The 13,361-nt window shown below is 44.1% G+C and overlaps 1 protein-coding gene across 1 annotated transcript in view; it reads left to right on the forward strand.

Annotated features, from left to right (window-relative positions):
• The window catches only part of RAPGEF4 (Rap guanine nucleotide exchange factor 4), a 221,515-nt gene that overhangs the window by 183,015 nt on the left and 25,139 nt on the right, over positions 1-13,361 (forward strand). Inside the window, exons 18-22 of the mRNA XM_084812949.1 lie at positions 5,324-5,474; positions 7,945-8,033; positions 9,218-9,248; positions 9,675-9,753; positions 11,581-11,727. Of these exons, the coding sequence (XP_084669075.1) occupies positions 5,324-5,474; positions 7,945-8,033; positions 9,218-9,248; positions 9,675-9,753; positions 11,581-11,727 (497 nt within the window). The remainder of the gene's footprint in view (positions 1-5,323; positions 5,475-7,944; positions 8,034-9,217; positions 9,249-9,674; positions 9,754-11,580; positions 11,728-13,361) is intronic.

Here is a 13,361-nt window from a genome sequence, read left to right on the forward strand (position 1 = left end):
ACACACACATTCTTTCTTTCTGCCAGGCACATGACCAAATCATGGTAAGAAAAGAAGAATTATTGCACATTGAAACTGTTACATCTTTCACAAGCAGAATAGCTCTTTTTTAATATTATTATGGTAATACAACCAAGATTACAGAAGTATCAATATAAACAGTATATACAATATATGTAAACAGAAGGAAAGTGTGGGATAAAGAAGAGGGGGGTAAATAAAGTTAAAATAAAGCTTTGATTACAGCTTTTCACAAAAAGAAAAGGTAACATAGTAGAAAAATAATTCCTGAAGCTAGTTATACCAATTGTAACAAACACAGTAACTCTTAAATATGGAAAATCTTCAGATAAAAGTGAACTATATGCTGGTGGAAGAGCATGTGGCATTGTGGGGTAGGGTCTTAGCACTGAAACGGCAATCCTAGGCTCAGTTGGCCCAGCTCATGTTGCGCAGCAGTTCCCCCACTGAGCTGGTTACTGCCTCCAACAAGGTGTTCTGGTTCATTTAAAATGACATGTGGTGGAGAAAGAGAGTAGGATTTCATGGAACGATAGGGTCCACTGAAGCAGCAGAGGTTAGCTGCTTCCTTTGCAGAGGCAAAAACCTCATGTTCAAGTTGAAGAGTACAGATCACTGTTTGCATGTCAGCTGCTCACACAGGAACATAGCAACTTGTGGCCCTCCAGATATTTTGGCCTACAGCTCCCATTGGCCTTTGCCAGCATAGCTAATGGTGAGGGGTGAAGGGAGTTGTGCGCCAAAACTTCTGAAGGGCCACAAGTTGCGCACCCTGAAATATAGAAATGCATTGTGGGATCTGGATTCTACTGAAATCACAGTTGTATAGCTATATCAACAAAGAGTATTGGAGACTAACCCATTTATTATGACATACACTTTCATGAACTGCAGTCCACTTCATCAGATACAGCTAATGAAATGGGTTATAGTCCATGAAAGCTTATGCCACATTTAGGGTGCAATCCTATGGCCTCTAGACAGTGACTAGACAGCCATAGGATTGTTTGGGTTTTAGTAACTGACCTTGGAGCCTGTTCTCCGAGATCAGTTCCTGGAAAACCGCGTCCCTACCCCCGCAGCCTCGTAGGCGGTGTGGATCATCCCTGGGCTCTGCTCTCAGAACAGCAGTGTGGAGCAGGGTGAAAAGGGTTGTTCCCAGGGGTGGCAAGTGCAGAAATGCTGGTACGACACATCCTATGCATCATCCGGCCTCCCCCCACACACACACACACACTGAAGTCCTGCAGCTAGACAGCTGAAATTGGCTGTCTCGCTGTAAATACAGGGTGGGCGGAGCACGGAGGAGAAGATCTCCACGATCTGCCCACCCTGCATTGGATAGGTGGTCGCCTCCAAATTTGGAGGTGGCCAACTATCCTGATAAGATTCACAAGATATTCATCTATCATCCTGATAGGTGCCACAAGATTCTGTTGATTTTATATATATATCTGTCTTTATCTTATGACAGAAGACCAATTCATCCACAAAAGACCAATTCATCTGCTTATTTGGATCCACTTCACTTTCCTGTTTGGAGGGGGAATAATAGTGAAAATCAGGTCTATGTTCATCCCTTTATGTGGAAACCTTGCCTCAGACATTACCTATAATTTGTTTTACCTCACATTTTTACCTTTTGTTGTTGTTCAGTCGTTCAGTCGTGTCCGACTCTTCGTGACCCCATGGACCATAGCACGCCAGGCCTTCCTGTCCTGCGCTCTCTCCCGGAGCGTGCTCAAGTTCATATTCATTGCATCCGTGATGTTATCTAGCCATCTCATCCTCTGCCGTCCCCTTCTCCTTTTGCCTTCAGTCTTTCCCAGCATCAGGGTCTTTTCCAGGGAGTTTTCTCTTCGCATTAGGTGGCCAAAATATTGGAGCTTCAGCTTCATTATCTGTCCTTCCAATGAGCACTCAGGGTTGATTTCCTTTAGGATGGACTGATTTGACCTCCTTGCAGTCCAGGGGACTCGTAAGAGTCTTCTCCAGCACCACAGTTCGAAAGCATCAATTCTTCAGCGCTCAGCCTTCCTTATAGTCCAGCTCTCACAGCCATACATTACTACTGGGAAAACCATAGCTTTGATTAGACGGACCTTTGTCGGCAAGGTGATGTCTCTGCTTCTTACTATGCTGTCTAGGTTGGCCATAGCTTTCCTCCCAAGGAGCAAGCGTCTTTTAATTTCAGGGCTACAGTCACCGTCTGCGGTGATCTTGGAGCCCAAGAAAGTAAAATCTGTCACTGCTTCCATTTCTTCCCCTTCTATATGCCAGGAAGTGATGGGGCCAGATGCCATGATCTTAGTATTTTTAATGTTGAGTTTCAAACCAGCTTTTGCACTCTCCTCTTTCACCCTCAACAAGAGGCTCTTGAGATCCTCTTCGCTTTCTGCCATTAGGGTGGTATCGTCTGCATATCGGAGGTTGTTGATAATTCTCCCAGCAATCTTAATTCCGACCTCTGATTCATCCAACCCGGCATTTCTCATGATGTACTCTGCATATAAGTTAAATAAGCAGGGTGACAATATGCAGCCTTGTCGTACTCCTTTCCCAATTTTGAACCAATCGGTTGTTCCATGTCTGGTTCTGACAGTTGCTTCTTGACCCTCGTACAGGTTTCTCAGGAGACAGGTAAGGTGGTCTGGTACTCCCATCACTTTAAGAATTTGCCACAGTTTGTTGTGATCCACACAATCAAAGGCTTTAGCGTAGTCAATGAAGCAGAAATAGACGTTTTTCTGGAATTCTCTTGCTTTCTCCATGATGCAGCGAATGTTGGCGATTTGATCTCTAGTTCCTCTGCCTCTTCTAAACCCAGCTTGTACTTCCGGTAGTTCTCGGTTCACATACTGCTGAAGCCTAGCTTGTAGGATTTTGAGCATCACCTTGCTGGCATGTGAAATGAGCGCAATTGTGCGGTAGTTTGAACACTCTTTGGCGTTGCCCTTCTTTGGAATTGGAATGTAAACTGACCTTTTCCAGTCTTGTGGCCACTGTTGAGTGTTCCAGATTTGTTGGCATATTGAATGCAGCACTTTAACAGCATCATCTTTTAGGATTTTAAATAGCTCGGCTGGAATACTGTCATCTCCGCTAGCTTTGTTGTTACTAATGCTTCCTAAGGCCCACTTGACTTCACTCTCTAGGATGTCCGGCTCAAGTTCAGTGACCGCACTATCATGGCTATCAGGGACATTCAGATCTTTCCTGTATAGTTCTTCTGTGTATTCTTGCCACCTCTTCTTAATCTCCTCTGCTTCTGTTAGATCCCTGCCTTCTTTGTCCTTTATCATGCCCGTCTTTGCACAAAACGTTCCCTTGAGATCTCCAATTTTCTTGAAGAGATCTCTAGTCTTTCCCATTCTGTTGTTTTCCTCGATTTCTTTGCATTGTTCATTTAAGAAGGCCTTCTTGTCTCTCCTTGCTATTCTCTGGAACTCTGCATTCAGTTGGGTATATCTTCCCCTTTCTCCCTTGCTTTTCACTTCCCTTCTTTCGTGAGCTACTTGTAAAGCCTCATCAGACAGCCACTTTGCTTTCTTGCATTTCTTTTTCTTTGGGATGGATTTCGTTGCTGCCTCCTGAACAATGTTATGGACCTCCGTCCATAGTTCCTCAGGCACTCTATCAGGTCTAATCCCTTAAATCTATTCCTCACCTCCACTGTATATTCATCAGGGATAGGATTTAGGTCATACCTGAACGGTTTAGTGGTTTTCCCGACGTTCTTCAATTTAAGCCGAAATTTTGCAAGAAGCAGCTCATGATCTGAGCCACAGTCAGCTCCAGGTCTTGTTTTTACTGACTGTATGGAGCTTCTCCATCTTTGGCTGCAAAGGACATAATCAATCTGATTTCGATATTGACCATCTGGTGACGTCCATGTGTAGAGTCGCCTCTTGTGCTGTTGGAAAAGAGTGTTTGCTATGATCAGCATGTTCTCTTGGCAAAACTCTATTAGCTTTTGTCCTGCTTCATTTTGTACACCATGGCCATGCCTGCCTGTTATCCCGGTGATTTCTTGACTTCCTACTTTAGCATTCCAATCCCCTATGATGAAGAGGACATCTTTTTTGGGTGTTAGTTCTAGAAGGTGTTGTAGGTCTTCATAGAACCGATCAACCTCAGCTTCTTCGGCCTCAGTGGTTGGGGCATAGACTTGAATTACTGTGATGTTGAATGGTTTGCCTTGGATTAGTACTGAGATCATTCTATCATTTTTAAGATTGTACCCCAATACTGCTTTTCCCACCGTTTTGTTGACTATGAGTGCTACTCCATTTCTTCTAAGGGATTCTTGCCCACAATAGTAGATATGATGGTCACCTGAATTAAATTCGCCCATGCCTGTCCATTTTAGTTCGCTGATTCCCAAGATGTCGATGTTCAATCTTGCCATCTCATGTTTGACCACCTCCAGCTTACCTTGATTCATTGATCTGACATTCCAGGTTCCTAAACAATATTGTTCTTTACAGCATCGGATTTTCTTTTCACCACCAGACACATCCACAGCTGAGTGTCCTTTCGGGTTTGGCCCAGCCGCTTCACTCTTTCTGGCGCTACTTGGAAATTCCCTCTGCTCTTCCCCAGTAGCATATTGGACACCTTCCGACCTGAGGGGCTTATCTTCTGGCGTCATATCTTTTAGCCTTGTGATACGTTCCATGGGGTTTTCTTGGCAAGAATACTGGAGTGGGTTGCCATTTCCTTCTCCAGTGGACCACATTTTGTCAGAACTCTCTGCCATGACCTGTCCGTCTTGGGTGGCCCTGCATGGCATAGCTTATGGCTTCACTGAGTTACGCAAGCCCCTTCGCCACAACAAGGCAGTGATCCATGAAGGGGATTTTTACCTTTAATGTTGTTTTAATGTATTTTTAACTCAGACATTACCTTTAATATATGTTTGTACCTTATGTGTGTGTGGGGGGAGGTATGTGCACCCAGCCCTCCACAATGCAAAGAGAATCCTCAGCCCAGGGAAATATCATGACTTGGGTCCATGTTGCATGACGAATTGACCGATCATGCTGTATTAGGAAAAGCCCTTTTGTTTACCTTCCTTTATTCCCCCTCTCCCTCATGTCAAGCCATCAAAAGCCATGAAAATCTTTAAACTGGAGAACACATAAAAATGTCATTGATCTTTAAAATCTTGCTGGGCAGTTGCATTTTGCAATGTTTGAGAATGCCAATTTACTGACATGTATGCTGTGTTACGAACAAGTGATGGGAAATTCTGAGGGGAGGGGGAGTAGCAGAGCAAATGATTCCCTTAACATCTTGCTACTTACCATGCCCAGCCTTCCCAAGGAACAGAGCAAGAAAAAATGGATTATGCCCTAAATAATAAGAAGCGAGTCATTCGCTTAGTTCTGCAGTGGGCTGCTTTGTACGGAGACATCCTGCAAGAGGAGGAAGCAGCAATGGCCTTTCTGGAGGTAGGTGACAATTGCTCTAACAGCTGCTTCTTTAGAATGAATATTGACTGCAACTGCAGCAAGAAAGCTGTATCAAGACAGATGATTTTCCAAGCTTAGAATTCCTATAAGGATATTACTTTAAAGTGCAAACTGGCATTTCTGTCTCTCTCTGGGTTTGTGGGTTTTTTGCTGCAAGCAACTGGCGCCAATTTTAGGAAGAAAAGGCAATTTAAGAATTGTGTGTATTTTATACTATGGAGTGGGTTACTTTAAAGTCACTGGGAAGACATGGGCCTTATGAGGCTATGGGATATAGGCATGTAATTGCGGCATTGTCAAAACATGCTGCTCCCACATACATCCTTCATGGAGAAACTGTGACCATTTATTGGGACTAGCACATTGTTTCAAAAATAATCAGTTTCTAAATATGTATTTTGTCAATATCACTGACCATAAGCTGTGGTCAAACAGAGCTACTTTCATTGATGTAAACGCAAGACAACCATGACCACCATTGTTTGACTGTGACTACGGAGTTGTCTCCACGAGTGATTTACTCCAAACTGGTTGCGTTTGGAGGTCATTAGAGATACATGAAATCATGGCTATCCCGCTGCCACACTGGATATTGCAGAAAAAACAGTTCTTCTGAGACTACTTTTAGTCTGATTGTTTTCCTTAATTTGGCTTGTCTGCACTTCTGTTGTGGTGTGCACCACCCTCCACATTTACTCTGGCATGATAGCCCTGCCCAGGGGTGTGTCTTTCACCTGGCCATGAACTCACTCACCCCAGTCAAGGGGTGTTTCCCCAATGTTTTCCCTGCCTGTGTTTCCCCATGTTGCCACCATTTCACGGTTGGCCGTCAAAGTTGTGAGCGAACTCAAGGCATTTACTTCACCTTGTCTACCACTAAACTCTGGTGGCTATCCCCACAAGTGTAGGTGTGCTCTGGGGAGCCTGTAACCTTTTTTTAAAAAGTAAAGCATTAAAGTGAAATAGCACTTTTGTTCGCAATACCTACACCATCTCACTGTCTCACTATTGCGCATTTGTCCAGCAATACCTATACCCTCTATCTCACTATCTCACATTTGCCAGCTATTCCTATACCCCCTATCTCACTACTGCACTATTGTGTGATAGTGAGCTAGTGAGATGGGGGTATAGGTGTTGCTGGACAAATGCCTGACAGTGACACAGCAACATCCAAAACCCTTTGTTGGTGTGATTTGTTAAACTACCTCCTTTCAGGATGGGTGATTTCTTCCATCTCACTATGCATCTGTCATGCAATTGCTCTATTACGCAATTGCACAATTGTGTGATAGAGCAATTCCGTGCTAATGGCAAAGCAAGATAGGGGGTGTAGGTGTTCTTGGACAAGTGTGCGCTAATGATAAAGTGAGATAGCGTTTTTTGAGGGGAAGGGGGGGAAATTGGCGGAATTGGGCATAGCTTGGGGAAGCAGGTGTCTCCTCAGAAGTAACTCCCATTGTGGTCAGTGAGGCATGTTCCATAAATATCCATGCTGCATGTCTTTACTGTTTGCTTTGCTGAAAGGAGGTAATTAATGGGGGGGGGGCACAGAGAGAAAGAGGTTGATTTTTGGCAACACCATTTCATGGGAGGAGACTTCCCAGGATTTTATTGAGTAACAAAGGATCTGCAGCTGTGTTTTCTTACTGTTTGCTTTGTTGGTGTAAGGAAGTGATTAGTGCTAAGCTTCAATCCATTGCATTATCCATTGTATCAGCGGAAGGAGAAAGGAGAGTCTGGATGCCGGGGGGAGGGGAAGAGACTTTCTTATTGGTTGAGCAGCCCCTGCCAATTTAATGATGTTTACTCCAATCCCCCCACCCCACCTGGAAGTATGTTCTGTGAAATGACTTATACTGGTGCCGTGCACTCATTCGTGGAGTCCTGCATGGACACAAGCGCACCAAAGCCAATTCCTTGAAACAGTCTGGGTAATCCTCCATTCGCTTCTCCTTCCATTGGTGTGGAGAACCCCCCTCCCCAAATTGCTAGCCCAAGGCATTTTAGTCTATGAAGTGGAAAATCAAAATGGCCCTGTTGCCATGATTATAACAACTGACCCTGTGCCTCCCTTTAATTGTACCCCATGTCTATTGCCTGAGATGACAATCTCATTTGGCCACTTGGCATGGCCAATCCTTGGTGTCCCTTTTGAGATCATTTTGGATTAGGTAGAATAGGTTTCAGATGGCATCTTCCATCCCTTTGACGGAAGGTTTTCTAGTATCCATTTGTCAGGAATCTTATCACATGTTTTTTTGAGAGTAGAGGTAAGCTTAGGGGCTTGTCTAAGCCATTTCACTGAAGATGGATGTTTGCAGTATAATATTGATACTATGCCCATTTATTGAATAGCTTCTCCCTGTTTGAAATCAACCCACCTGTGATACATATCTTGAGCTACCTTTGTATTATTGTTTGAAGAGTGTTCTTTATCATTTGACAGGAGTTTTATGTATCTGTATCAGATGATACGAGGGTGATTACAGCACTCAAAGACCAACTCCCTGAGCTAGAGAAGACCATGAAACAAATGTAAGTGCAGCTTTGATTTCACCCATCTCTAAATAGTCCTTTGCAAATGCCTAGACCTAGATATAAAACATCACCATTTTCAGACTAGCCATCAGCAAAGAATTTAGGTAGAACATTTTTAGGAATATGTATGCCAAAAAGAGCAGCCCTATATCATGTTTTTCAACTCCCCTCAGTAACATCTAGTATTAAAAATGAGTGACACATGATATTATTGTGCACTTGAGTTTTTACTCATTCAAACAACAGCCAATCATGGTTTAGCATTATGTGCGAACCAGGCCGATGAAGCGGAGTAGAAAAATGATAACATCAGGTCATGCACTTCGTATTTCTAGATGTTACAAGAGAGAGGAGGAGAAGAGGAAATGGGGAGTTTGAAAATATGCATTTTGAATCCTGCAAGAGAAAAAGCCGCTTGAGTTAAGGAATATCCCTTCTCCATTGCTTCTCTGCTCTAAATCTCTTTCTCTGGAAGCAGCTTTGCTTTAACAAACAATTTAAATGCCACACACTCACCCCGCCCCCACACACACATATACAGTAGGGCCTTGTTAGCATGTATCATATAGTTTGCTCCTTTGTATAAGGATGCTTTTGGATGGAACCTTCTACAGCAACTCTAGTACCAGCACAGAAAGTTGAACAGGAAGTATCTCAAAGAAGAAGTACTTCCTAGTGGGCAGAGCAGGGGAGGAGGGAATTTGGTGCTACCATAGCTGATTTGGTGCTAGTGTGGCTTTTCCGCCAACAAGCAGTAATCAGCACTAGCACAATTCCCATGTGACTACAGTCAGCATATTTTAACAGTTTGGGCCCAGGTTACCTTGTGGGCCATCTGCTCCCATATGGACCTGCTCATCAGTTAAGATCAGCATCTGATGCTCTTCTTGTGGTCCTGCCCTTACAGGAAATCAGATGGTTGTGTACCTTTTCAGGCCTTTTCAGCGGTGGCGCTGAGACTGTGGAATTCCCTGTCTTGGAGACCAGTCGGGCCCTCCTCTTTTAGCGCTTAGATGTTCCGTGAAAACTGTTTTGTCTCAGCGAACATTTGATTCATGACTTTTATCATTAACTGAGGATGGCTTTTTAAAGCACTTTAAAAAAAAAGTAAGCATAATACTTAAATGTGTCTAAAACTCCTGAAATTATTTTTCAAACATGCTGTATTTTTTTTCTTATAGATCAGAAGAAGCTAAAGCACCTCAGAAAAAGGTAATTATTATGGATACTCAACCCACATAAATTGTTACTTTACTAAACACGAAATGCTGCTTTACATCTATAGACTGACAAATGCATCTTTACCACCATGCGGTCACATGGTGAGGAGCCACAACGAAACCTGGCACATGTACCCATGTCACGCATGCTTTGGGAAACACATTTATTGTGCTGACACATTGTGGTTTTATGTGCAGATGTCAACATTTCAGCTGCACTGTTAAAAATGCAAGATATGACAATGCCCTGAGATTTTAGCCTACAAAGTAAAACCAAGTGCACGCACAGAAATATTTTCAAATGTATGCCTATTTTGTCATTCTTTCTCTCACAAGCGTCATTACTCATATGCAGTACATTCCTCAAGGTTTTCCTCTTGCATTTATGATTATGAAGTTTTTGTTTTGTTTTTCCCAGCACAAAGTCCTTTTGCAGCACTTTAACACGAGTGATGAAAGAACACAAAAGCGCCAGCCCATCAGAGGAAATGATGAAAGTAAGTCAGTGAGCAGGATCACAGGACTGCAGTGCTGAATGGGAATGAAACTCAGTGGATCCACTCTAATCCCAGCTGATGCCCTAAGGCAGAATTCTACAAGCATTTAAATCCACACTTCCAGTTTAACTTCTGTACAGATGACATAAAATCTCAGCCTGCTTGTAACAGTGCACAGATGCAGGCAGGCAGGCCCAGTGTCAAGGGTCAGCATGACAGGGCAGTTGCTGAGGGCCCACGGGCTCAGAAGGGCCATCCCTATGGCTGGCAGAAGCAACAGCCAGCCACCCCCTCACCCCCGTGACAGGTTTACCTAGGGTGGTGGGCAGCAGCACTCTTGAATGGGAGCCAAGATGGTGCTCGGCTCCACTTCATGCCTTTCCCTCCTCTCCTCCCTCCTCCACAACCCCCTCCACTATTTTGCCCACCTCCTCCCTGCTGCCACCACCATTTCACCCCACCACTCATCCTGCCATCGGTACCATTTTGTGTGCCTTGCCTTCTGCCACCGCTGGCACCTCTTCCACATTCCCCAGAAGTTTCCTGCCAGGACAACAGTGCTTTTGAATGGGAGTGGAGCTGTCGCTCGGCCCCACAGCTGCTGCCCACCATCTTAGGATTACCCCAAATGCAATGTCTGACACGTCAGCATTGGGATAATCTTAAAATGGTGAGTGGCAGTTGCTATTCCAAAGTGCCACTGCCAGGAAATGTTTTGGGGAGGGGAGTGAGTGAGTGGGCAAGATGGTGGTGGAGGTGGCGGCAGCAGGCAGAAGAGAGGAGGAGGAGGCCAGTGGGCACAGATGGTGGTGGAGGAGGAGGAAGCAGGGGCGCATTTGCAGCACCATGCCGGAGGACCCCCTGATGTCAGCCACTGACCTGAATGCAGGGCATATCTGAATAGGCCATCCTGTGCTACAGGTTCATTCAGAGGTGCCCACCTTTCTTTCATAAAATTCTGATATGAGTTTGTCAGTCTTCAAACCAGAGTGCCGGTGATTTTTAAAAATCTCAAAACTTCTAGGGCTTAATTCTTGGCCATATTTGTTCTGTTCCTGTTGGTGCTTTCATATATTATATTACAAGCGAAGTACAGAAGCCCCTAAAACAAATATTGGTGGTGGTGGTGAAATAGTTGGAAAATGCATAACCATGGTATGATTTTCAGGTCATCAAAGGATGGATGACAGGAAATCAAATAAGGAGTTGCTTCATTGGTCCACAACACAGCCAATACGTACAGCAATGGGGAGATGTTTTATAAAGACATACTGAGTGGGAATGAGAATACAGGATGGGGGTAGTCAAGATGAAGCTGGCACCTCCTCTAATGTTGATTGTCCTTCCTTAGTTTAAATTGTAGGGTTACATCAGGGATCAGTATCATTGGGATCAGGTCATGCACCAGTAGAGGCCCAATTGCCACTCCTTGGAAGCTCCTGGCCTTGCTGCTAGTCTTCCTTCCTGTTGCTGTCTGGTCATGTGCCCTCTCCAAGGGAGTGAGCATTAAAAAGAAGCAGTAGCCACTACATGTCTTGTCCTCTCCCTATAGGGCAGGAGTTAGGATCTCAAGTCCAGGGACCAAATCCACCCCTCCTGGTGTCCCAGTCCAGCCCTCCGACTGAGAGCCTCTTGCCCAAGGGTCCACGAAAACCTGGAACAAGCACTGCTCAGCTGTGTACAATATCTGAGCATACCTTAGGACTTAGGTTCATTTTGAGACAGCCATCAAGATAGAGGCAATATTTTGTGATATTCATATTCTGTATCATGCCATGTGTCCTGTTCTGAGAGCCCCTATTAATATGGTGTTATTTCTGTCTGAAGTTTTGTTCAAGGTTTACTGCATAGATCACACCTACACCACGATCCGCATTCCAGTGTTGTCTTCTGTTAAAGAAGTCATCAGCGCCATAGCTGACAAACTGGGCTCTGGAGATGGCTTGATATTAGTAAAGATGAGCTCAGGAGGAGGTAAGGACGTTTGCATAATCTTTAACACTCCCCATTTACCCTGAAGCAGCAGACCATGATGGAATGGATACTGATTTTTCAAAGAATTCTCAATGTTAATATCTGATAAACTGGACTCTCTCTCTCTCTCTCTCGGGAAGAAACTGTACTTTTCACAGTGGACATACTGAGGCCAGAACAGAGTAAGTACACAAACATAATGAGAGTGTTTGTAGGCTTTCAATTGTAGATTAATTAATCAGTTTAACTATAGACCAACCTTTATCAACCTGGTACCCTCCAGATGTGACTACAACTCCCATGATACTCAGATGGCAAGAATCGCATTTCCCTAATGACAAAATATTGTGGTTTGGAAAACGTGACATGGCCACAATGACCTTGATAGAGGACCCCTTGGTTCCCTCCTATGGAGGAGTAAGAGCTGTGCATCTATTACACTACAAACTGATCAACTCAATAGGTCCTGTCCCCCCACTCCCAGTTTGTTTCAGTTGCAATATCTGGATTTTTGTAGAATTTGAAGGAGATTTTTGTGTGTGTGTAGGTGGGGCGAGCTGAAATACTAGGGGGAAAGTGGTGAATGGGAGCTTGAAGGTCTGCCCTTCATAGTAATTTCATCACAGAAGACACTGCTGAGAAGGCTTGCAGGGAGGGAAAGGAAGGAATGTGCAGAGTAAGGACCTCGCACTTGTTGACTGCTGAAAGTCCTACCAGGGCTATTCTAGTTTTTCAGCCATGTAACAGATGCCATGTCCAGCCGAAAATATTCTGCCGGTAGTGCCACCCACCCATGTCAAAGCACATACTATCCAAAAGGCAGCCAAATTATTTTGGCACATGGAAATACATGTTCCCTCATCCCTGGAAGTAAAAATGCAGTAAGAATACATCAGTAAGTAACTGTTTGCTGCCCTTTCATGATACCCAGAATCTGCTGCGTGAGGCAGCCGCCTCAGTCTGTCTCATGGTCCTGACAGATAGCACTTATAGCTTTTCATAAATCTTCCTCAGCCGTAGGGTCTAGAAACCTCTTGTTCCTTGTATGTATATAGATTTCATAAACTGCACTCACAACAGGAAATACTTCTGGTTTTGCCATAGCATCTATGGGCCCAATCCAATCCAATACAGGCAGAGTAATCAGGCATGGGGGATTCCCATAAGCCTGACAGAGCCTTCTTTTCTTCCCTCTCCCCACCTATATTTACGGCTGGGCTGCTGAAGGAATGGGAGGTCTGTGCATGCCTCCTACAGTCCCCCTTCTCCTCAGTACAAATTATTTGCTTATGGAGAAAGGGGAGAAGGGTTCTTTGAAGCCAATGGGAATCTTCCATGCATGGGTGATACGCCCATGGTGGACTGGATCATGCCTTACATTTTTTCATTTTTTGGTGGGATCTATGAAACATTTTGCTATGGCAAAAGTTGCTTCTTTCTATTTACTTTGTTCTGACACAAGATTTAATATTTGACCTTTAAGATTGAACATTAAGTGAAGGCAAGGGTTTAGAAAGAAAATGCTTCCTTGAGGTACTGCTGGTTCTAATTTTGTGTGGCACCGTGAGCTCTGACAGAGTTAATTAAAACTACACTGGGAAGCAAATAGAAATGATTCCATTTGCAAATAACTT

Source organism: Heloderma suspectum, chromosome 1, assembly GCF_057233095.1.
Source record: "Heloderma suspectum isolate Gila_16-S chromosome 1, 16-S_ref, whole genome shotgun sequence".
Classification (NCBI taxonomy): Eukaryota; Metazoa; Chordata; class Lepidosauria; order Squamata; family Helodermatidae; genus Heloderma; species Heloderma suspectum.